Here is a 22,748-nt window from a genome sequence, read left to right as displayed (position 1 = left end):
GTGGAGGTGAGCAGACCAGGGGTGTCAGAGGGCGTCGCGATGGATGCACAGGATCACACAGTGAAGCAAAGCTGAGCACGGGGAGCCCTTGGGCTCCCAGAGCCGCTGCCCAGCACCCTGAGCTTCCTCTGACTCGGGCTGCAAGGCCTTCTGGGCCACGTCAGCTGAATTGGACGACGGCTTTTAGTCTGAGCTCCACAGGGCCAGTGTGATCCCAGGATGAGGCCGTGGGCGGCTGCCCTGCACCGCAGCTCTGTGGGCCTGGCTCCTACTCGCAGCTGGGAGAACAGGTGTCAGGGCGGGCAGGAGAGAGCGTGCCTCCCACAGACTGTCGTCGGTGAGCAACAGCCAGGCCCCCACCTCCCAGGCCCCGGGTCAGCCTCTGGGGGAGAACCACGGGGAACTGAGCTGCCTGCTGGACTTCAAGGGACCGGAGCCAGGTGGTATTTCCATGGGGAATGGAGGGCCTGCCGGGCGGAGCCACAGCCGGGCCTCAGGAAGACACAGACCTGGTCTTTGACACAGACCCAAGGGAGCCTTGTGCCATTCTTGGCTGGGTCTGTAGGAACGAGTGTCTGAGGAAATGTTCCCCGCCATCCTAGGACGCTAGGCGCTCCTCCAGCTTGCCCACCGCTAGGTCGGAGGTCATGCCCAGCCGGCCACAGGTCCAAGCGGTTCTGCGTCCTCGCCTGCCCCTCACCTGAGGCCCAGCTTGCACCCACCCTCTCCCCTCAGTCAGGCGCAGACTCCTGCCCCCAAGAACCATCCCACAGGGTGGTGTCAAGGGTAAAGCTCAAAGAGTTCCATGCCCTGACTCATTTCCCGCCAACCCCCTGGTGTGCCCAGGTGGAAATCCTTTCTATCTCATGAGAGCACAGTGGCATGGAATGTTCTAGAGGGTACCAGAATGTGTTGTTCACGGCCTTCCTGGTTTCCCAGAAAAGGCGGCTTGGCCTGGGGAGCCCTTTGACGAGGCTGCCTCCTTAGGAGGTCGGTCTCCTGGGTACGTGCAGCTGCCCGGCCTGGCCCCTGGCCATTGGGCCCCAGAGGCTTTGAGGTCTTAGTGTTTCTGTTTACTCACGCTGCTTTGGAAGCTGCAAAGCCAGCCTGAGCAGCGTGGATGCTGAGCCAGTGCTGGAGAAGTGGGCCAGGCCTGCGGTGGGGTGCAGGGTGGACAGAGGGACAGTCCCCACGACCTCCATTTCCAGCCTGACCTCTGGGAAGACCGGTGGGAAAGGAATGCGCTGTATTTGCAGATTGCCCCCAGCGTGAGCCTGGAGCCACTCTCGTCCGGCCGCCTTGGCCCATGGTTCAGGAAGACCTCAGCAGCCTCTGTCTGGGAAAACCAGCAGACGTGTGCGAGGAGAGGAAACTGCAGGACGGGAGCCCTGCAGGCCACAGCGCCGCCCTGCTGGCCGTCCAGACAGCCACACCGGGTTCTTACCAGGCTGCCCCCCACCACCCGCCAGGCATTCAGAAGGAGGCCGGGCAGGATTTGTACCCCTGTCTCTGCCCCCGCGGTGGCCACTCACCACCCCCCGCAGCAGCCTCCGCTTTTCTCTGTGACCGGTGCTCCGCCTTTGACCACACATAAATAATTCAGAAGTCCAGAGTGGAAATTTCCATCCTCACGAGTCCTTCCACCTTTTGAATGACCTCATCTCACTAGAGAAGCCGCTGGCCTGGGGTCCACTTCCAGTGACCACAAGTGGCCAGGCACAGGTTTGCCCTGCCAGGCAGGGACAAGGTGGGGGGAACTGTGGAGCAAACTCTGAGGTGGCCGCTGACCTGACCACCGCTTCCCATGTGCCTGCACCTGAGAAGAGGCCTGTGCACTGGTCACTGTGGCCGGAACCAGCCCACGCCGGCCCGAAGTCGGCTGAACTAAACTGATGCTGGGTGGCCCATCCCAGCCAACATGGAGGACTGGGGCACAGTGGACTCTCCTACCTCAGGGCTCCATGCACTTCCCAAGGGCCCAGGCATGGGGCGATCACTGCTTTGGTCAGACTCGCAGCCCTGGTCGCCGCCCTGTGCCATTTCAGGGACTGTTTTCCTATAAATAAATACAGAGGCGGCTTTCTGAGAGCCGGGCTTGTCTGGCCAGCCTGTGGGTGCTGTGTTCACGTGCCCCGCGTGAGCAGCAGGCCGTGGCTGCAAATGGTGATGAGCTTAGGTGGGCCAAGCGTCACACCAGGCCCTTTGCAGCCATTGCTTCATTTAATGGTTACAGCAACTCTTTGTGCTGGTCAGAAACCCAAACATTCAAAAAATGGGCGTGGTGGCACATGCTTGTAATCTCAGTATTTGGGAGGCTGAGACAGGAGGATTGTGGCTCACGGATGGCCTCAGCTACTTAGCAAGGCCCTTTGCAACTCATGAGACCCTGTTTCAGAAATAAAAAGACTAAAAAACAGGGCTGGGGGTATAGCTCAGAGGTACAATTTCCCTGGGTTCCATCTCCAATAAAAAATAAGAAACCCAACCATCCATCCACTTGTGTGGCCATTAATCCTTCTGTTGGTCAAATATTTATTGGACACCTGTGTATTGTGCTAAGAAAGGCTTAAAGGTAAAGACATGCGGTCAGTGCCCTGGTCAGCAGTGGGGCCCGAGAGGACGCTCTAGCTCTCAGATCTGCCGCCATCGCTGCTTTTCAGTCTCCGGACAGTGGCTCCTCCATGGCCCTCAGAGCACCATGGATTTGGAAACGACCCCTGCCGCTCAGCCGGGCCAGCCCAAGGTGGCCCCGATTTGCAGGCCCCTTGTAGACCAGTGAGATGTGTCCAGCAGGTTGGAGCAGCGGGCAGGGCTTTGCACATGGGCCCCAGTGGGCAGTGAGGTTGGGAGGATGACTCCTAACAGGAACTCTGCTCCGGCTGCCTTAGGTCAAGGAGATCCTGACCGCACTGGGCTTGCTGTCCTGTGCCAACACACGGACGGGGAGCCTGTCAGGTGGCCAGCGGAAGCGCCTGGCCATCGCTCTGGAGCTGGTCAACAACCCACCAGTCATGTTCTTCGATGAACCCACCAGGTGAGCCAGAGCTGGGGACATCTGGGCTGCTGGCCCGCGCAGGGCGGCAGGGGCTCCTCTGCTCTGAGGTCCTTCCAGGGGGCCCCGCCGTCCTGACTGGCCTCAGAGGGGGCAACGTGGGCTGTCCCATCTGCTGTGGGATCACAGGCCCGGGGACTGAACTTGAGCACTGGGGGAACGCCCCCTCGGGGTGCCCATCTCTCTACCGTCCGAGTTCCCTGTAACACAGTCATGCTGGAGGCCAGAGATGTGGACACTGCTCGTGGGGCCTGTCATCCTGTATGCTCTGGAAGCTCCATCGATTCTGTCCCCTCGAACAGCCCCGCTCTTCCCACAGTGGGCAGCACTGTGAGCCCCTCGGCCCCCACCACAGACACTTCGACCAGTAAAGCAGAGGCTGGCTTTAGCAGTGAAGGGGGCAGCTACAGGTCCCTCCAGACAGTGCCTTCCAGATCCCCAAGACCTGGGAATTGTCTTGCCACCTGCGTGTCTCACGGTGCCCTTGTCTTGCAGCGGCCTGGACAGTGCCTCCTGCTTCCAGGTGGTGTCTCTGATGAAAGGCCTGGCTCAGGGCGGCCGCTCCATCGTCTGCACCATCCACCAGCCCAGCGCCAAGCTCTTTGAGCTCTTTGACCAGGTACACAGGCCTCAGTTTCTGCCCAGATGCCCGCCCAGCCCTGCCCGGCCCCCCACTCTGGATTCCCACCTAAACCTCAACCTGAGCCCTAGTCCAGCTGCCCACCCCACGCCCCACAGTGGGCTGGGTCCACCTGGAAAGGGCAGACCCGGCCACTCGCCTGCCCTCGGTCCCTGTGGCTAACCAGTGGAGGGGGGCTCTGGCCGCTCTGCCAGGGAAGGCTGAGGCTGATGGTATTTTTTTCCTCACTGTCTTCCAGCTTTACGTCCTAAGTCAAGGGCAGTGTGTGTACCGGGGGAAGGTCTCCAATCTTGTGCCGTACTTGAGGGGTTTAGGTCTGAACTGCCCCACCTACCACAACCCGGCAGATTTTGGTAAGTAAAGCCAAAAAAGAAGAGAGTCCCCCACGCTCCGTGGGCTTCACTCTGATCTGACACCCCAAGTTGGGAGTTGCCTGATTATTCTTTTAAAGCCACTTTAAAAAGGACCCACTTTAGAGTTGCTTGTTTGACAGCTGGTGACAGGTGCTGCGGGGAAGGGAGGTGGGCTCTGGAGCCAGCACCATGGTGGGAACGCGGACAGGGATGGACGGACAGAAGAAGGCGGGGTCCTGGGAGGTGAGGCGGGCCCTTCTAGTGCCTTCCATTTCTCTCATCCTGTGCAGAGAGGGCAGGGGCCAGGGAGCTGGGTGCCTGAGGTGGGGCAGGTGACCAGAGGCACGGGGCGGCTCTGCCTGGCAGCACAGGGCCTCACTTGGAGCCGTTGATGGTGGCTTTCTGTGGCCTAGTGTGTCCTGGCTCGTGGCTGGGCAGACGAGGCTCGGCAGCCCTGGTGCCAGCTCGGAAGAGCAGAGAGCTGGTCTTGGTGGGTAGGGGGAGGTGGGTGTGGGGGAGGACAGAGGAGCTTTGGACATGAGCCAGGATGGTACTGAGGAGAGGGCCCAGAGAGGGGGTAGCACACAGGGAGGGGGAAGGAAGGAGAACACAGAGGTTAGGAGACAGAGTGGTCATGGCGGAGCTGACAAAGAGGCCATGGAGGCAGAGGGGCGGAGCCAGCAACCCTCAGTGTTGTGGGCGGTACCTAACCTCAGAGTCCTTGGGCGTCATGGACACCAGGTGGGGTCTGCGGTCTCCTGGGACTGCCATAGCGCTCATCACACTTGCTGTGCTGAGCTCCCCCAAAGGAACCCACTGCCCTCCGCTCACCTCCCCAGCTCCAACCCAGATGCTGGCCTGGAGCAGGCGTTCAGTGGGTACCGGATGGAAGAATGGCCAGTGGTTGTGTGAGCTTATGCTTCTCAGGCTATCTGACTATGTGTGTGAATTTCCAGTCTTCTAGCTGGGTGTGGTAGCACAGGCCTGTAATCCCAGTACTTAGGTGGCAGAGACAGGAGGATTGTAGGTTTGAGGACAGCCTCAGAAATGCAGTGAGACTGTTTCAAAACGAAACATAAAATGGGGTGGTGGTGTAGCTCAGAGGTAGACATCCTCTAAATTCAATCCCAAGTAAACAAAACAAAACAGTCTCCTGACATGATAGATGGCTTGCCAGGAGTTAAGAGCTGGTTGATAAATGACCTGGCATCTCCTTCTGTGATCATCACGAGGCATCTGTGTAAAAACGCTCTGCTGGGCAATGGCGTGGCTTTGTAGAACAACACAGACCTGTGGCCCCTCCGCGCTGCAGCACATCTTCCCTGGAGCCAGGCCTGACCCATCTTCTGTGTCCCCACAGTCATGGAGGTGGCCTCCGGCGAGTATGGAGATCAGAATGGCCGCCTGGTGAGAGCTGTGCGGGAGGGCATGTGCGACTCCGACTACAAGAGAGACCTGGTGGGGGATGGCGAGGTGAACCCCTTCCTCTGGCACCGGCCCTCTGAAGAGGTAAAGCAGGCAGGACGATTAAAGGGGCTGGGAAAGGTAATGTAGCATCACAAGGGCACTGCATGAGCACTGGGCACCCGCTGCATGTACTCTCTTGCTTAGCATGGAGGACGTGGCCCCAGCTCAGTCTCACCTGTTCCCTCTTGGGTGTTTCTCCAGGATTCCACAACCATGGAAGGCTGCCACAGCTTCTCTGCCAGCTGCCTCACCCAGTTCTGCATCCTCTTTAAGCGGACCTTCCTCAGCATCATGAGGGACTCGGTAAGGTTATCTTTGGTGCTCTCCCATGGGACCATCTCCCCAGGGCTCACTCTGACCCAGTATTCTGGTTGCTTCTCCTCCATTTGTATGAGTCAGCTATCACTGATTTGCCACAGTAACAAACAATCCCAAGATGTCAATGTCCACCACAGTCAGTGTGTGTCTTGCTCCTGCGTTATGCTGGAGTTGGGTGGTGGCTCGCCCCATCCGTCTTCTCATCTGGGGGCTGTGGGTGGAGGAATGGCTCCCATCCAGACCTGTCCTTCTGAAAGAACATGGTGAAGGAAAGTGCAAAAGGGAAGCCAGACAGAGGGCAGCTCTTCAGTCTGGTTAGAAGTGGGGCGTGGTCAGCCACGCTCATAACCTCAGCAGCCAAACAGGTCAGGTGGCCCAGCCTGACCTCAGTGAGGGGCTGCATTCACCTTCATAAGAGCACTCCAGGGTGTGAGGAATGGACAGGGTCAGGCCATCCCTTCGAGAAGGAGGAGGATTGAGTAGGAGCCCTAATAACGCCCCTATGTGGGTGAACATCTGGCCACCTACCTAGGAGAGGCTGCAGGGTATGCCTCTGGGACATAAGTTGAAAGAATCAAAACTCTCGACAAGCGCCCATCGCACTCATGCCGGAGCTTCCGGCATCTCCACTCCCTGCCTTCACCTCCACGTCGCTCCTCTGAAGGGAGCGTTCTCTGTGTGCCAGTGCTAAAGGGAATAAAACAGAGGGTCCTAATTACTCTGGTTTGTATAGCAGCAGAGCTGCCCATGCATGTGCATAAGCAGGTGTGAGTGAGCTGGGGCTCCATCTTCTCTCTCTGGAGGACAGGGAGGGTAAAGCATAAGACCCACTGTCTCAGAAGTCAGGGCCGAGGCTCCCAGGCCCAGGCCTCGCATGGGCTTCCGGGGCCCTGGGTAAGAGCCGTGTCTGCCCCAGGTCCTGACGCACCTGCGGATTACCTCGCACATTGGCATTGGCCTCCTCATCGGCCTGCTCTACCTGGGGATCGGGAACGAGGCCAAGAAGGTCCTGAGCAACTCCGGCTTCCTCTTCTTCTCCATGCTGTTCCTAATGTTTGCCGCCCTCATGCCCACCGTCCTGACCTGTGAGTGAAGACCCACCCCTCCTCATCAGCTGGGTGAGGCCGTGAGGGCTGGCTGTGACCCATAGATGTGTTTTCTGAGCACACAGGGTCTTGTGTTCCCAAATTCTATTTTAGGTCTGGTCAGATACAGGTTTTACTATATTTGCTGTGTTTAAGCCAAAGAACTGACTCTCTAATGGAAGACTGCTAAGCATGGTGAACGCAGAGAGAAGGGGCATCCCGAGGTTTACTAACCAGGAGCCCCTTGCATTCTGCTCCTGCAGCTACCTAGCTCAGTTGTCCTGGCAGCCTGGGACAGCTCACTTTGGAGTGGATGGACTCATGATGGAATTCCAGGCCACTCTAGTCTGCTCACACACGGGCTGCTCTCTGTCACTTGATGTGGATGGGATAGAGAGCTGCTGCTCCTCCGGGAGCCCTCAGTAAGAGCAGCATGGCAGGCAGCCACAGGAAGGGGCTGCACTCAGAGGACAGGCAAACTGCGCGTGCGGAGGGCCGGTGGATGGCTCAGTGTGCGCCTGACCACTGCACCCGGTCTCCAGGCGATGACGGGGCAGTAGAAATGGCTGACGATCTTTCCAGCCTGCATTCCACTCAAACCCTGAGTGCTCTGAGTGTTGGGAGGTCCACTTAGCATGGACGCTGCATACTTACGGGGGCACACGTGGCGCGGCCCAGGTCGCCACCTGACCCCTGTTCCCTTTCCTGTCTCTAGTTCCCCTGGAGATGGGGGTCTTCCTGAGAGAGCATCTCAACTACTGGTACAGCCTGAAGGCCTACTACCTAGCCAAGACCATGGCCGACGTCCCCTTCCAGGTGTGTTGGCCAGGCCCAGTGGAGGAAGGGTGGAGACTCTTGGCTCCCCACAGAAGGGTGGGCCACACGGGTTCCCAGCACAGGGGTCTGCTGAGGGGTGGGGAGGTGACCTGGGCAGGAGCCGGGGGGCGGGAGCCGGGTGAGGGGAGCCTACAGTGACGGCCTCCGTCCCGCAGATAATGTTCCCCGTGGCCTACTGCAGCATCGTGTACTGGATGACGTCGCAGCCCTCCGACGCCGTGCGGTTCGTCCTGTTTGCCGCTCTGGGCACCATGACCTCGCTTGTGGCCCAGTCCCTGGGGCTGCTGATCGGCGCGGCCTCCACATCCCTGCAGGTACAGCCAAGGAGCGCCGCGGGCCGGCCCCGTGCCGCCTCACCAGATGGAGTCTGGCTGCCCACTCAGACTGCCCGTCATTCTGTCCCCAGCTTCCCAGAGCCTCATAAGTTGTTCCCACGGGCAGGAATCACGTGGTCAGTCCTGGGTGGTCAGGATGGGTGAGCTTGCCACAGACCGTGGCTGCACAGCAGCACTCGCGGAGTGCCCGCGCACACCATGGCACTTCTCCACACTCCCGAAGTATCCACTCAGCCCTGAGCACACCCACGGGTTTGGTGCTTTGCCATCCCATCTCACAGGTGGGGAGACTGAGGCACGAGAAGCAGTTTGCTGGCGTCACACAGCTGGCTTGGCCAAGCTCCGAGCCCACGTATCGCTGCCTCAGTGGTATCCCTGAGCCCCTTGGGCATCCCTACCACGTACATGAGTGGCCAGGCTACCAGGCACATCTGCCAGGGGCTGCGGTGCCCACTTACACTCCTACATACCTCACACATCATACATATATACCACACACACGTACACACACTACACATACACGCCACACTGCACACACCACACATAACACTCCACACACGTACACTCACCACACGTACACACATACCCCACAGCACTCGTCATCTGTATACCATAGAGACACGCACACCACCCACGGCACGCATCACACATCACACACACAACACACAAATGCACACATATGTACACCATGCATGTACCACACAACACATACCATACACACACCACATATGTACATACTCCACACATTACACACACCACGCAGGACACTAATGAACATACACTGTACCACATGCATATCACATATACTCATGCACATGCAACACGCCACACCACCCATGCACACACACACCGCACACGCTGCACCACCCATGCGCACACACACAAGGGCCTGGGAGACTCTTGTCCCCGAGTCCAGGGCCACCATGCTGGGTTGCTTTTGTCCAGCTCGAGCCCGCCTGCCCAGGGTGGCAGCACCCGCTGAGGTGGCCACACTGAGGGGAGGCCGGCGTACTGCCCCAGTGCCCGGGGAGCGGGCCCAGGAGGCTGCCCTGCAGTGGGGCCATGGGGCTCCTGATGTGCCCCCCACACCCCAAGTTCCCTCCCAGGCCCCCAGGGCTCTTCTTTGACTCCCCTGCTCCCGGGCGGGGTAAGGCCCCTCTGCAGGAGGCGAGGACGTGCTCAGTGCCACCCTGGCCCCGGTCAGCCCAGGACTGCCCTCAGGGCTCAGCCCTTCCAGCCAGGGCCCGGGCGGCTCCCCTTCCCCTCTGTAAGCTCTCTCTGTGGCCCTCCTCTCCGCAGGTGGCGACGTTTGTGGGCCCCGTGACGGCCATCCCCGTCCTCCTGTTCTCGGGCTTCTTCGTGAGCTTCGACACGATCCCGGCGTACCTGCAGTGGATGTCTTACATCTCCTACGTCAGGTGGGCTGGCAGCGGGGGCTGAGCAGTGGTGGGGCGGGCAGGTGCCAGGGCTCAAGCGCCAGGGCCCACAGAAGCCACTGTGGAGCTTGACCTGCCAGGATTACAAATATTCATCATTTTAGACACTCATACCCGCCATGCATGGTGGCACACACTTGTAATCCCAGTACTTGGGAGGCCAAGACAGGAGGATCACAGGTTCAAAGCCAGCCTCAGTAACTTAGCAAGGCCCTCTGCAACTTAGTGAGATCCTGTTCCCAAATAAGAAATAAAATTGGGCTGGGGGGTATAACTTAGAGATAGAATGCTTCTGGGTTCAATCCCTAGTACAAAAATAAAATTAAATTAAAGCCGGGCGTGGTAGCACACACTTGTAATCCCAGCATTCGGGAGGCTGAGACTGGAGGATCACTGTTCATAGACAGCCTCAGCTACTTAGGCTCTGCAACTTAGTGAGACCTGTTTCAAAATATAGGGCTGGGGGTGTAGCTTGGAGGTCAAATGCCCCTGTGTTTCATCCCAAAACACAAACACACACACAAAAAATTAAACTTAAAATCTGAATATATACCAGCCTGATGTTTACTCAAGCTATGGATAATAAATATATTTTTTTAAAAAAAATAAGCCATTTTAGCTGTCAGCCAAGCATGGGTCCTGGATCGGAAGGGTTGATGTCTTTCGTGTTTTCTCTAGTTTTGAGTGGCCTGCCCTTCCCAACACCACACACGCACACACACACACACGCACACACAGAAGACAGAATAAACAATAGCCAGTCACCCCCTGAAGAGGCCATGGTGAGCCTCTCTCCTTTACGGACATGTCTGAGGGCTGCCTTAAGTGGGAGTGTTTCCATATTTTATATGCGTGTTCTAGCTGGGTCATGGTGGCAAATGTCTGTAACCCCAGTACTTGGGAGACTGAGACAGGAAGATCACAGGTTTGAGGCCAGCTTCAGTAACTTAGTGAGACCTTTGGCAATTTAGCAAGACCCTGTCCCAAACTTTAAAAAATAATTTAAAAAAATGAATTTAAAAAATAGGGCTGGGCCCGTCAGAGCGGACATCTGTGGCTGTGCCGTGCGCGTGAGCCCCTTTTGGCCGGGGAGGCACCAGCTGCTGCACGGGGAGGAGGCCGAGGCCGCAGCTTGAGGGAGGCCCCGGCCCCTCTGCGCCTGTGTCTGGAGAGCCGATGTGAGTCGGAGAGACCATCCTTCCCGCAGCCCGGATAATCAAGAGTTTTGGCCGGACCTTTGACCACAAACCAGATAGTGAGGAGCTAGACGAAAATCACAGACTGTGGCGCTGAAACGGATTAGTAAGGAACTTGGTGATTTGGCCCGCGGCCCTCCAGCACAGTGCTCCGCAGGTCCAGTCGGGGATGATATGTTTCATTGGCAAGCCACACTTATGGGACCTAATGACAGTCCATATCAAGGCGGTGTATTCTTTTTGACAATTCATTTTCCTACAGACTACCCCTAAGGTTGCATTTACAAGAATTTATCATCCAAATATCAACAGTAATGGCCCCATTTGTCTCCGTATTCTAAGATCACAGTGGTCTCCTGCTCTATTTTTAAAGTTCCTTTATCCATTTGTTCACTGCTGTGTGATCCAAATCCCAGTGACCCCTTAGTGCCAGAGATTGCACGGATCTGTAAAACAGACGGGGATAAGTACAACAGAAGATCTCAGGAATGGACTCAGAAGTGTGCCATGTGATGCTGCCTTGAAGTCGGAATAACCTGCATTACAGCTGGAATAAACTTTAAATTACTGTTCCTTTTCTGGATTTTCTTATCCGGCTGCTCCCCTATCAGGCCTCGTCTTCTTTAATTTTATTTTTTGTTTACCTCCCTCCATTCATTCACGTGCTCACCTGAGAAGACTTACATTCTTCCAGCTTTGGACAATAACTGCTTTTAGGAACGGTAAAGTAGTTACAAGAGGACAGCTGCCCAAGAGTCAGAACTTTTTAAAAAATGCAGCGTGTGTGCTATGTGGCCAATGTCTTCACTAACTTGGTTAGGAGACTGAACCACTCCTGGCTGCTCTAACATGCTGAGGATGCCATTGAGGGCAGGGATGGGTGCGCAGGTGTCACATCCAAGGAAGCAGCGTTGCTCCAGCAGCCTCCATCCTGTCAGATTTGAGGTTACATGATATACTTTATGCTCGTAACTGATGTGGCTGGAGAACTGGTGTTGAATTCATAGCGTCAGCAGAACAGAAAATGTGGTGTATTTTATGCATGTCAATAAAGGAATGACCTGCTCTTGTTCTACAGAGAATGGAAATTGGAAGTCAAACACCCTTTGTATTCCAAAATAGGGTCTCAAAACATTTTGTAATTTTCATTTAAATTGTTAGGAGGCTTGGAGCTATTAGTTAATCTATCTCCCAATACACTGTTTAATATAGCACTGAATAAGTGATGCAAGTTGTCAATGGATGAGTGATCAACTAATAGCTCTGCTAGTAATTGATTTATTTTTCTTCAATAAAGTTGCATAAACCAATGGGAAAAAATAGGGCTGGGGGTGTAGCTCAAATGTAGAATGCCCCTGGGTTTCATTCCCAGTGCTACAAAAAAATTATTTTTAATAAATAAGAAAGCTCTACAATAAGGTTATGGTTGTCTGTAAAAACTTAAGAAAAAATCCAGGAGGAAGCCAGGCGTGGTGGCACATGCTTGTAATCCCAGCATTTGGGAGACTGAGACAGGAGGATCAGGGTTTGCAGACAGCCTCAGCTACTACTTAGTGGGGCCCTTTGCAACTCATGAGACCCTGTTTCGAAATAAAGAATAAAAAATAACGCTAGGGGTATAGCTTGGAGGTAGAATGCCCCTGGGTTTCATCCCCAGCACCACAAAAAGAAGAAGAAATTCAGGAAGAAACCAATTATAAGCACCAAAATATCCTCAAAAAAGAATATTCTGGGCCTTGGGCCGTGGGATTTCTTCCCCTGTGCTGAGTGGCTCAGTGCGTGGCTGCGCTTGCATGGACGGTGCCCACCTCGGGCTCTGCCCATCCCCAGCTGCAGCCATCGCACGTAACACCCAGGATCCAAGTTAGGAACAAGTGCTCCATTTCCAGAAGGCCAGCTCAGACCAGGCTCATTGTTCAGGAAAACAAAATTGACACAAAACCCTCGTACGCAGTTTCGATAATCTGCATGCTCGCCAATGCCAAGAAACCAGAGGCCAGTGTCTTTCTTGTGAAAAGCAGTGCTTTTGTTCTGGCCAGGCGGGGCTGGAGTAGAGCCACAGGTGTACAGAGGGCTTCGTTAAAGTGCTCCTAAGTCCTGGCCAGAGTACTTGACCTGCTGTCCTGTCTAGCCCTTGAAAAGTGCGCAGCCTCAGAAGAAACCCCAGGTCCATCGATTCATTTTGGCACCAAATCAGTGCCTCTGTTGCTTCCATCAGGGTCTGGGCTGGAGGCTGGGAGGAAAGGAAGCTGGTGGGGCTGTGGTAGGTGCTGATGGTAGGAAGCGGGTGAGAGGGGCGAAGGCATTCCAGGGAAGGATGCTCTCCAGGTGGGGAGGAGAACCGGGCCGGGCCAAGGGTGCCGAGCTGGGCGAGGCCTCCCTCACGCCACGCTTTCCCCCCTAGATATGGCTTTGAGGGCGTCATCCTCTCCATCTACGGCCTGGATCGAGAAGACCTGCACTGCGACATTGATGACACGTGCCACTTTCAGAAGTCAGAGGCCATCCTCAGGGAGCTGGACGTGGAGAACGCCAAGCTCTACCTGGACTTCATCGTGCTGGGCATCTTCTTCATCTCTCTGCGCCTCATCGCCTATCTCGTCCTGAGGTACAAAATCCGGGCAGAGAGGTAAAACAGCCGGATGCCCGCCCGCCGGGAAGAAGGCAAATGAGACTGTGGCCCGGGCCTGCGGGAGTCGCAGTCAATGGCAGAGACCGCTCTGACCCGATTCCGGAAGCCATGCCGTCGGCGCCTGGGGCCTCGGGCTGGGCTCCTCTGCCGGCCGGGTCGGATCTCCTCTCTCCACTACTTTTTCTAGCTTTAACTAGGAAGATGTTGTTTTTTTACACGCGGGATTTAAAAATACCACAACCGGGGCACAATTTGAAACTGCGGCGCAGCCGGCGAGGAGCGGCCTTCTGGGTGGAGCGCGCTGGCCCGAGGGCCCCGGAAGCAGGCCTCTCGGCGGCCACTGGAGAGCAGGGTGTCTTGGGCCGAAAGGCCAAGCGGAACGATTTCATTCTGTGATTGTCGTTTCTCCTGGTTTCGTCTTTCTAAGGTTTGTCTCTTTTTTTTTCCTGACCAAGTCACTTTCCGAGCCAAAAGTCGATAAATGTCATTCTTTTTCAGAAATTGTACCTTTTGAGCACTTGCTGAGGACTTGTCCAGGGTGAAGGACGCACTCTGTGTAGAGGTTGAAGGGGCTCTGCCACACGCCGCTCGTTGCCAGCGCAGCATGGCGGCCCCAGGGAAGGCAAGACCTGGGCGGTCTGCAGGAAGCCAGGCAGGAACCTGTTCCCCCAAAGTCCTAAGATGGAATCGGCCGGCTCGAGCAAGACCCTTGCTTTTCCCAGCGCGCCTTATTTTAAGCAAAACAGATGGTTTCTTCCTTCCTGACCACCTTCATTTTTGCCTAAAAAAAAAAAAAAGTGTCGAAAAAGATTCATCCTGTTCATTTTAAAGAACATTTCCTTTCTTCATGGACCATGTCATCTACCTCCACCAAACCTGGGAAGCTGAGCTTAGGGAAATTCCAGGTGTGAGCTGGGATGCTGGGCGGCCAAAATGCCCGACTTACTTAGAAATGAATTCAGTTTGAAAATACTTAGAGATTCTTATTTTTATTTTTATCTCTTAGCTCCTAGATCTTGATTTGGTTAACAGGAATGAAAGACATAGTATGGCCACGCAGAGTTTGCTTGTTCTGCACGGATATGGCATAGCCTTCTAGATTTAGTTTGTAACCAGGGTCACAAAAAGTCTTCATTTAATTTAAAGCATAGGGCATTGCACACACAGATGGCCTGCGTAGTGATGGCTGGGAAAACAGCTGGAGGGAGCAAATGATTGTCGGCTGTGCCTCAGAAGCTACAAGGTGAGGCCAGGACTGACTAGCCCTTTCCCTGCGTGGGGGAGCGTCGTGGGTCTGGGGTTCTTGCGTGTCAGGAACCCAACTATGTAGGGCTCACCTCTCTGCTCCAAAAACAGCTTCCCCCTCAGCAGAGACCATGGTGCTGTGTCTTGACAATTTCAGAAAGGAATAGTGAGGTTTGACATCTGATTTGCAAGGGTGCTGAAGCCCTCTGGAGGAACGCTTTGCCTGGAAGACCGTGCTTCCCGTGCCCAGCTTCCACTGTGAACAGGTTCTTTTTATGCCCTAGTAAATGAGGACCTGGTGGGGGCTCTTCCAGGGGATAGATCAGGGAGGTGAGGGCTGATCGCCTGCTGGGAGGATTGGCCTGTATCAGGTGACACAGGGTTATTTTTTAAAGGATGTTGATGAAAACTTGGCAGAGGCCCTGTGGCCTCCCCAGCAGTGAGGTGGAAAGCGTCCTTTCCAGGACAGCTAGCTGGGGAGGAAGGGGAGGTGGCCCTGACCAGGCTCTCGCTCAGATCCCACAGGCTTGCTGGCCTCCCGGGACCCACCATCAAAGCTTTCCTGCCTCTTCCTTCTACTCTGCTAAATATCGCCCAGTGACTTGAGTTCCTGGGGAAGGGGGCTGTCCCCGGAGGGAGTTACCCTGTGAACACCTCTCCCAGTGGGTGCTGGGATTTGATCTGTCACCTTGGGGGGCACTTCCAGGAAATGGACTAGAAAGCTTTTAGGTTAAAAACGCATCTCAGAAACCCATAGAAAGGTCATTTTCTCCGTCTGAGGTCAAGGAGACAGACTTTATCTTTGGAGTCTTAGTGAGAAGAGAAAATGCGAGATTCTGCTTATGGAGTGAAGCGTCCTTCCTCGCGCTGGAGCTCTCCCGGCTCCCCGGCTCCTGTCACTCACTCCTCAGCCTTCACAGAACCGTTCCTGGGGCCGGGGGAGGAGGGAACTCCGGGCTCGCCCCGGTGGTGCATGGAGGCCTGGCTGTCTGCATCCTGCAGATGTGGAAGCCGCATCTGCAGAAGGTAGCTCAGCGACACGCCCGCTGCCCCCCAGCTTGGGTTTCGGTGTCGCCCAGGCCAGACCCCACGCCCCTGCCCTGCTGCTTTGCCCCACCTCCCGTTCACCGCCCAGGTGCGGCCGGTGTAAAGTGCAATATTAGTTTAGCAGCCGTTGGTTCAGTTATTCATTATGGCTGCCACAAGAGGGCAGCCCGTGCCTCTCGCCCCTCGTGGCCTGGCATCCGAGTGCCCATAGGGCATTTCCAGCTGGCCTGGGGCTGCGCTCGCCCCTTATCTCAGGAGAGGGGCCACCCTCCACGCCTGGTCTCGCTCCCCAGCGCAGCACCCCCACGGGCCAGCTTCAGATCTGGGGTCTGGTGTGCCTGTCTGTGTCTCGGTACCTGCACACACACGTGCACACACACACACATCCTTGCCCGTGTGCAGAACCGCTCCAGGTGCGTGTCCAAGTGTTATTCTGTGGATTTTCTCCATCTCAGTAGCACCTGCCTCAAAACCCTCATTTCCCGCCACTCCAAAAAGACCCTTCTCTTGTCTTGTGCCTGTGGTGCAGATGGCGACAGCGTGGTGGGGACGCAGCCAGGCTGCCGTCAGGCGCCAGCTAAGTTAGAATGCTACAGAAGTCAAAGGAACCCGACGGGGCAGCGGGAAGGTAGAATGTATGACTGTGAGGTTAGCTACTTCTGAGAAATAAAGACTGCTAATAAAACATTTTCTATAAAACCTTTGACTTGCATTCAATGTCAGTGTTTTAAGGGACTGGCTGGATCCTTGCCGAGTGGGATTGCTCGTCAGGTTGCACTGGGGATGCCCTGTGGTCTGTCCGGGGACAGTTTCTGATTTCTTGTGTGGCCTGGCTTTGCTGTGAATAGTCGCCTCCTTGCCCCAGAACATTCAGGTCTTACGCGGAGTTGTCCCCCTGGTTGGGAGATTTCCCTTCATTCCCAGACCCCACACCCACCTCCACCGCTGAGCTCATGTGCCCCTAACCTCAGAAAATGCCACACGAGGCTCCAGGCTCAGAGGATCCTGCTGTGAGCCGCTGCCCTGGCCCTTGGCAGCAGCCCAGCTGGGCCTGCTGACAGCCCGGCCCCTCAGTTCTGTCCACCGCTACAGTGGCCGCTGTCAGTGGCTCCAGGGACAGCTCCAGCTGGGGACATCTCGTGGGCTGACCCCCTTCTGCAGGAAAGGAGTCCCGCATGGGGTTTGGCCCCAAGCCGAGGTGACCAGGACCTGGGGGAGTGGGGTCAAGGGCTGCACTAGCTCCTGGCCCCCCGCACATTGGCAGGGACACACTGGGAAGGTCCCTTGCCGAGGGCAGCGGTGGCCTAGGGCTGGGCTGTTCTCCCATCTCCAGGACACAGCAGAGGGCGGGCTGGGCAAGGTCACAGAAGCCACATGCAGTTCTGTGTTGGGGTGAAGGGTGGCAGGGGCCCCGATGGGTGGGGGCCTGGGTGTGGACCCACATGGCCATGTCCTCACAGTGGCTTCACATCCCCCTCTATCCTCTGACCTCCCTCCCTCCTCCGCGCAGGTCCAGCTAACCCTGCAGTCATGGTCCTTCTGGCCTTCTGCATCAGAGATGACCCCACTTTGCAAAGAAGGGGCTTCTGATGTTCACCTTTGGGGCTGCCTTCCTTCGGAAACCTCCCTGGGAGCAGGGAAGAGTGAGGACCCCCCACCCCACTCCGGGCCAGCTCACTCTTGCAATCTCGGCTCAGCCTGTGAGTGCTGCTCCCTGTCCAGAGGCGGGGGAATACATCCTGAGACCCCTAGCAGATGCCCAGAACTGCAGGTGGTACAGAGCCCTATGCATACTACGATGCCGCCTGTGATAAATTTTCATTTATAAATGGGGTGCATAAGAGACTAAGAGCAAGTAACGATAATATAGAAAAATTCTACCAACGTGCTGGGGTGAAAGTTATGCGTGTGTGTGCTCTCTCGCTCTCTCTCTCTCAAAATATCTTCTGTATTTTTGGACCACGGTTGACCACAGATAACTGAAAGTGTGGAAGGGAAGCTTGGGGTAAGGACAAATGGCTGAACCTGAGAATCCCCCTCCTGATCCGGAGGGAACCGTGAGACCCACCTGGGCGCTCACCCTGCCATGCCAGCCTACATTTTGTGCTATCAATTCCACCCTTTCCTCTTCTCATCTTGGAGGAAGCAGAGGGGTTAGCCTTAGCTCTGGTTTCTGTGTTGTATCTGAATCCCCCAATTTGGAGTTCTTCCACAGACAGGCATTAGCAGCTCCCCAGTGTAAGAGGAAGCCCACTTTGCATGAAGTTTGCATGTAATACACAGAGCAAGGACCCTGATACTTCATGCCCCTAAGGACAGTGCCTCGGCTGCGGCCAAGGGGGCAGTGCTGTTAGCACAGGCTCGGGGCTTCTCCATGCTCGGATGGCCGCTGTGAGGCTGGAGAGGCAGGAGGAGGCACAGAGGCTCTCCTGTTCATTGCCGGCACAGCGAGACCGCAGCTGGGCCTGCGCTCTGTCTTTGGGGCTCCTTGTGCAGTGGAGACAGAGCCTGCTGTTGGGGTCCCGCAACTGTGGGGTTGAGCTTGTCCACGCTGCCCTGATTCCTGGGGAGCCACCCGCAGCCCCCACGTTCCAGGTGCACATCAAAGATGCGGGAACAGGTACAGGCCGGTTAGTTTCATCTGGGGGGAAGCCATGGTTTGGGGACAGTCTTTGAGCCCCTTGGGAAAGGCATGAGCCCTGGCCACGTGAATACCAAACAACAAACATCAAAACGGTTCACACAGCTAAGATTTTCTCTCATTGGGCAGTCCCATTCTCATTTGCATACCCATGCTGAATAAACATGAGAGAGACTTGCAGATCTCTTTGGGTGCCCTGGGGCTAAACCTTGCCTGAGAGTGGCCATGGATAGGGATGATGCTTGTTTTATGTTCACTGTGTCGTGAGAGCTGACCTCTGTAGGCAGGTGTGGCCCCTCCTCAAGATGGGAGTGGGAGGCAGACGTGTAGAGGCTCAGCCAGGAGCCCAAGTGGGGAGATGCCGCCCTCCTGGAGGCCGACAAGGAGTGAGTCCTCACATCCCCAGTCGCTCTGAAAGATGCCCTGAAGCCCTTTCTGCTACACTGCCCAGGTGCGGATTACCCAGCGTGCATGGCGGGCACATGGAGCTTCCTAAAATGTGCTGAGCAGTGGGGACGCCAGGCTCATCCATCGCCCCTTAGGGCACCCCAAATGCCCTTTCCTGTTGACTGAGATGTGCCAGGCATTGAAGGGAAAGTTGGGAAACCGTAGGGTATGGGAAAAGCCCTCTTCTCTTCCCGAACACCCAGGAGGCCATTTCATCTGAGCGGTATCCGGTTTTGTTTTTCTAAAAACGTTTCACTGACCATGGTAGCTACGTGGTTTTTATACCTTGACCTTTCGTACGCCTCTCATCACTTTTGGAACATGGATTTCCAAAGCTTGATCATAAATATCTCACTGTTAAGTCATCAGCCAGTTAAAAAAAAAAAGTCACAAAACATCCCGTCATCCAAATTGCTAATAAAATAGAGCATTTTCCTGGCCTGGGCTCCTGCTGGAAAGTGGGGCAGGCTTTGATAAGACTCCCGTGTTCACGGGCTTAGCACGTGCAGGAGCCTGACCCTCCTTCCTCCTCATTTTGTGCTTTGTGGTCTTCGTGGTGCGTTTCCCGACATGGTCCAGTTGATTGAGAATTGCTGCCTTTTATCTGATGAGGAAGTATTTAATGTTTCCCTCTGATACTCCTTCCAAAGCAAACATCAATGCAAGTAACTTTGTAATCAGCGTGCAAAGTGTACATAGATCTATCTAACATGGAATTGTGTATGTTTTTATAATGCTGTATGATAACTTTACATTGGTTTAGTCCCGTTACCTTAGGAAACACTGTTCCTGCGCTGTGGGAGGTTTGCGCTGCTAGAGATAATCATGAGCTGTGTGCGTCTGGACAGAAGTGTTCTATGATCCAAATCACAGCAGCTCTGCGGGCCCCTCAGGCCCTTAACCGATGCCCCCCCCCCCCCGGAACAGCGAACCAGGTGGCTCCTGGGTGTGAGCTTTCTAAATGTGCGGCCCACGGACCCGCCTGGGATCTTTCTCTACTTATCTCTTTAGATTTGTACCTGCATTTTTGCAGACTTGAACTCTGTTTCTGAAATTAGATGCCATTTATGAAAATGTGACCTATATCAAATAAAACATCAATATTTTCAGATTTCGACTTCTTCCTTTTTGCTTCCAACACAACCGAGACCAGGGTCCAGCAGAGCTCTGGGGTATTCCTCCTTGCACACCTTGCTCCTAATGGAGCGGTGGCACTCGAGATGTTAAGTTGGATTCAGAGGGGTCGGGAGGCACCCGGCTCTTAGGAGGTAGTACGTGTCAAGGCCCCTCCTATGTCTCATCTGATTTCACTATCTCTAGAGGTGAGCAGTCTGAGGCTCTGAGCGATTAGGTAACATATTAGCCAGCTGTTCTGTTGCTGTGACCACAGTACTTAACGAGAACAACTTAGAGGAAGAATTGTATTCAGGCTCATGGTTTCAGAGGCTCCGTCCAGGGCTGGCTGCCTTCAAGGCAGAAACATCGTGGCGGCAGACTTGGTGGAGGAAGGCTGGGCTCAAGGCAGCGGAGAAACAGATACAGACAAGGGGCCAGGAATGATCAAATCGCAAGGCCACACCCAGTGACGCAGCTCCTCCAGCGAGGCCACGCCTGCCAGCAGTTAGCACCCAGTAAATCTGTTCCAAATCCGAATGCCTCGGCGATGAGGTTCGAGCCCTTGGCTCAGCCGTGTCGCCTCTGACTATTGCTGCGGAGCCTTCTGGGGGACGCTGTGGTTCCAAGGGCAGCAGACGACTTCCGCAAAGGTCACAGAGCGGCACGGAGCGGAGGCCGGGCCCAGGCCTCAGAGGTCTAGCGGAGCTGGGGCTCCCGTCCACTTTGCCCTCCTGCCTTCCCTGGGAAGAAGGCATTTAGGACCTGCTGGCTCAAGAGGACAGTTCATCCTCTTGTGTCCCAGAAAGTGCTCTAGGGAGGTGTGTCCCTCACACCCAGACTGCCCCTGCACACTTCATTTAAGGATGTGAAGTTGTCACCAAGCTTGGGGTCCTTCTGCCATCAGGGCCTCAGGGGTGGGTCAGCCCTGGATCCAAGTGTCACTCTGGGGGCATCAGGTGGGGCACAGCCTCCTGGGGAGGACTGTGTCATCCTTGAGAAGGTAAGAGCTGTGTGTGTGTGTGAGGGGGCGACCACTGACACACAGGCCTCGCCCCTCACAAACATCGGAGCCAGCTGAGGACAGGTCTCCCCACCCACTGACCCGCCCGCACCTTGGCTCTGCCCCTTGACCAGGCTTCTGTCCACTGTCTTCCCCATCAAAATCCCACCACCCCCCACTTGGTCAAAGTAGCTCTATTAGAATATTAAACTTACCAGTATTCTGCACAGTAGTGGAACAAATAATTCGACAGCTAATAACCTCACCCAGCCCCTCCTGCACCACTCAAGAAGTGGCACCCACCCTCACGTCCTCCTCCAGGAGCCTCCCTTCCCGGGCCGATGGCAGCCAGCGCTCCACGCCAGAGGCGGGGTGCTCCTCGTCCTGTCGTTAGCAGCTGTGGACAGCATCGCTGGGACGTTCCAGAACCCATGCTGCCATTTCCCTTCTGACAGATATCACTGTGGTTGTTTCTGCGATAAACCACGCTTTAATAAGTCTGAAAATTTGGCAAACATCATTCTGTCCTTAGAACCTCTGTTCAAGCCACAGACGCCTTTCTGGAAACCCCGGGGGAAAATAATCCAAGATGTAAAACAGGTGCTCAGAGGCGAGCCCGCCCGCAGGTGCGCTGCAGACCCTCTCTGATCGCTGGCTCCCACCTGCCCAAGGGGCTTGGTACCTGGGGGCCTGCCCACTTGACGAGGGCATCGCCTCTCAGCCCAGCCTCCAGGTGACACCTGGAGACAGTGGCTCTCAGGACTCCAGCTGTGTGGGGCGCCTGATGCCCCCAGACTGCAACTGTTAGAGCAGTGTCCAGTGACGGGTCCTGCACAGCCTGAGGCCCTGCCGGGGAGAGTGGCAGCAGTGTTGCCCAGGGGCGCTGAGCTCCCCGGCCTCGCTGGGGCCCTGGCCCCACAGCCAGTGTCCCTGTGAGTGCCTCATTCTGCAGGAGGACCATGGAGTCAGAAACGGGAATCGGCCGATTCCCTTGCTGGCCTCTCCTTGCTGGTCCCCGGGTCAGCAGTACCCCTACGTTGCGCTGCACTAGACACTGTCCTGCTCTGAAGATAACTAATGTGGCCAGCCATCTGGCCGACTCCTTGCAGGAGTGACCCATGACCTGGCCACTCATAGCTCTGTGACTTCACGAGCTCCAGGCCTTGGTTTCTCCTAATTCATTCATCCACAGCAGCCCAGCTGCCATTTTGGGTAGAAGGTGTCAGAAGGAAACGGGATCTCCCCTGCTCTGGGTTGGTTGGGTGGGGAGAGGCGCTGAGCAGTGGCCAGGCAATCAGTTCCAGGGCTCCCTCAGAGGGCGCCAGAGCACAGGGGCGGGGCAGGCGGCCTCCTGGAGGACGGCGTGGGAGGCGGTGTGGCGCGGGAAATGGAGGGTCAGCAAGAGAGCATGGAGACCAGCAGGGCCGGGACTGCGGCAGAGAGAAGAGCATGTGACTCCTGAGCCCCGAGTGTGGTCCCCGGGCGCAGCTCTGAGGCCACCTCAGAAGGCACCAGGCAGGACCCACCGCGTCCAGAGAGAGATGGGCTGGCCCACCCGCCAGTGCGTGGTGTGCACGCCCTTGGGAGTGAACTCAGTTCTCCACGCCAGAAGTCAGAGGTTGCCAAAGTGTACAGACATAGGAATGTATTTGACATCACTCACAAATGCAAAATCCTTTCTTTTCAAGCATCCAGTGCTGTCGTCCTTAGTACCTAGTGCTGTGTAGAATTACAGCCGTCACTACTACTAACCCGGGTCCTTTACATCATGCCGAGGAAGCCCGCGCTCCGTAACACTGAGGGCCATCTCCCCGGCCGCAGACCACTGCCCACTTCTCCTGCGGAGCTGCCTCTCTCAGGTCTCCTGTAAGGAGAATCGCACAGCATGGGGGCTTCTGCAT

At 55.8% G+C, this 22,748-nt stretch overlaps 1 protein-coding gene and 1 pseudogene across 4 annotated transcripts in view; both read left to right on the top strand.

Moving 5' to 3' along the window:
• The window catches only part of ABCG1 (ATP binding cassette subfamily G member 1), a gene marked incomplete at both ends in the record, with an annotated part of 58,782 nt that extends 45,430 nt beyond the window's left edge, over window positions 1-13,352 (top strand). Inside the window, 10 exons of one of the 3 annotated variants that reach the window (XM_080695993.1) lie at window positions 2,889-3,034; window positions 3,548-3,671; window positions 3,931-4,045; window positions 5,406-5,554; window positions 5,714-5,815; window positions 6,747-6,915; window positions 7,631-7,731; window positions 7,908-8,066; window positions 9,387-9,505; window positions 13,124-13,352. In XM_080695993.1, the coding sequence (XP_080552119.1) occupies window positions 2,889-3,034; window positions 3,548-3,671; window positions 3,931-4,045; window positions 5,406-5,554; window positions 5,714-5,815; window positions 6,747-6,915; window positions 7,631-7,731; window positions 7,908-8,066; window positions 9,387-9,505; window positions 13,124-13,352 (1,413 nt within the window). Of the gene's footprint in view, window positions 1-2,888; window positions 3,035-3,547; window positions 3,672-3,930; window positions 4,046-5,405; window positions 5,591-5,713; window positions 5,816-6,746; window positions 6,916-7,630; window positions 7,732-7,907; window positions 8,067-9,386; window positions 9,506-13,123 lie in introns of all 3 variants that reach the window. The other 2 variants (XM_080695992.1, XM_080695991.1) reach the window with 2 other exon arrangements.
• Window positions 10,894-11,232, top strand: LOC308263253 (ubiquitin-conjugating enzyme E2 D3-like; annotated as a pseudogene). Its single transcript has one exon. The product of its transcript is annotated as a ubiquitin-conjugating enzyme E2 D3-like (transcript).
• Window positions 13,353-22,748: the final 9,396 nt, after the last annotated feature.

The sequence above is a fragment of the Muscardinus avellanarius genome (assembly GCF_963383645.1).
Source record: "Muscardinus avellanarius genome assembly, chromosome: 5".
Lineage (NCBI taxonomy): Eukaryota > Metazoa > Chordata > Mammalia > Rodentia > Gliridae > Muscardinus > Muscardinus avellanarius.
Note: the sequence above shows the minus strand (reverse complement) of the source record. Positions and strands in the feature narration are given on the sequence as shown.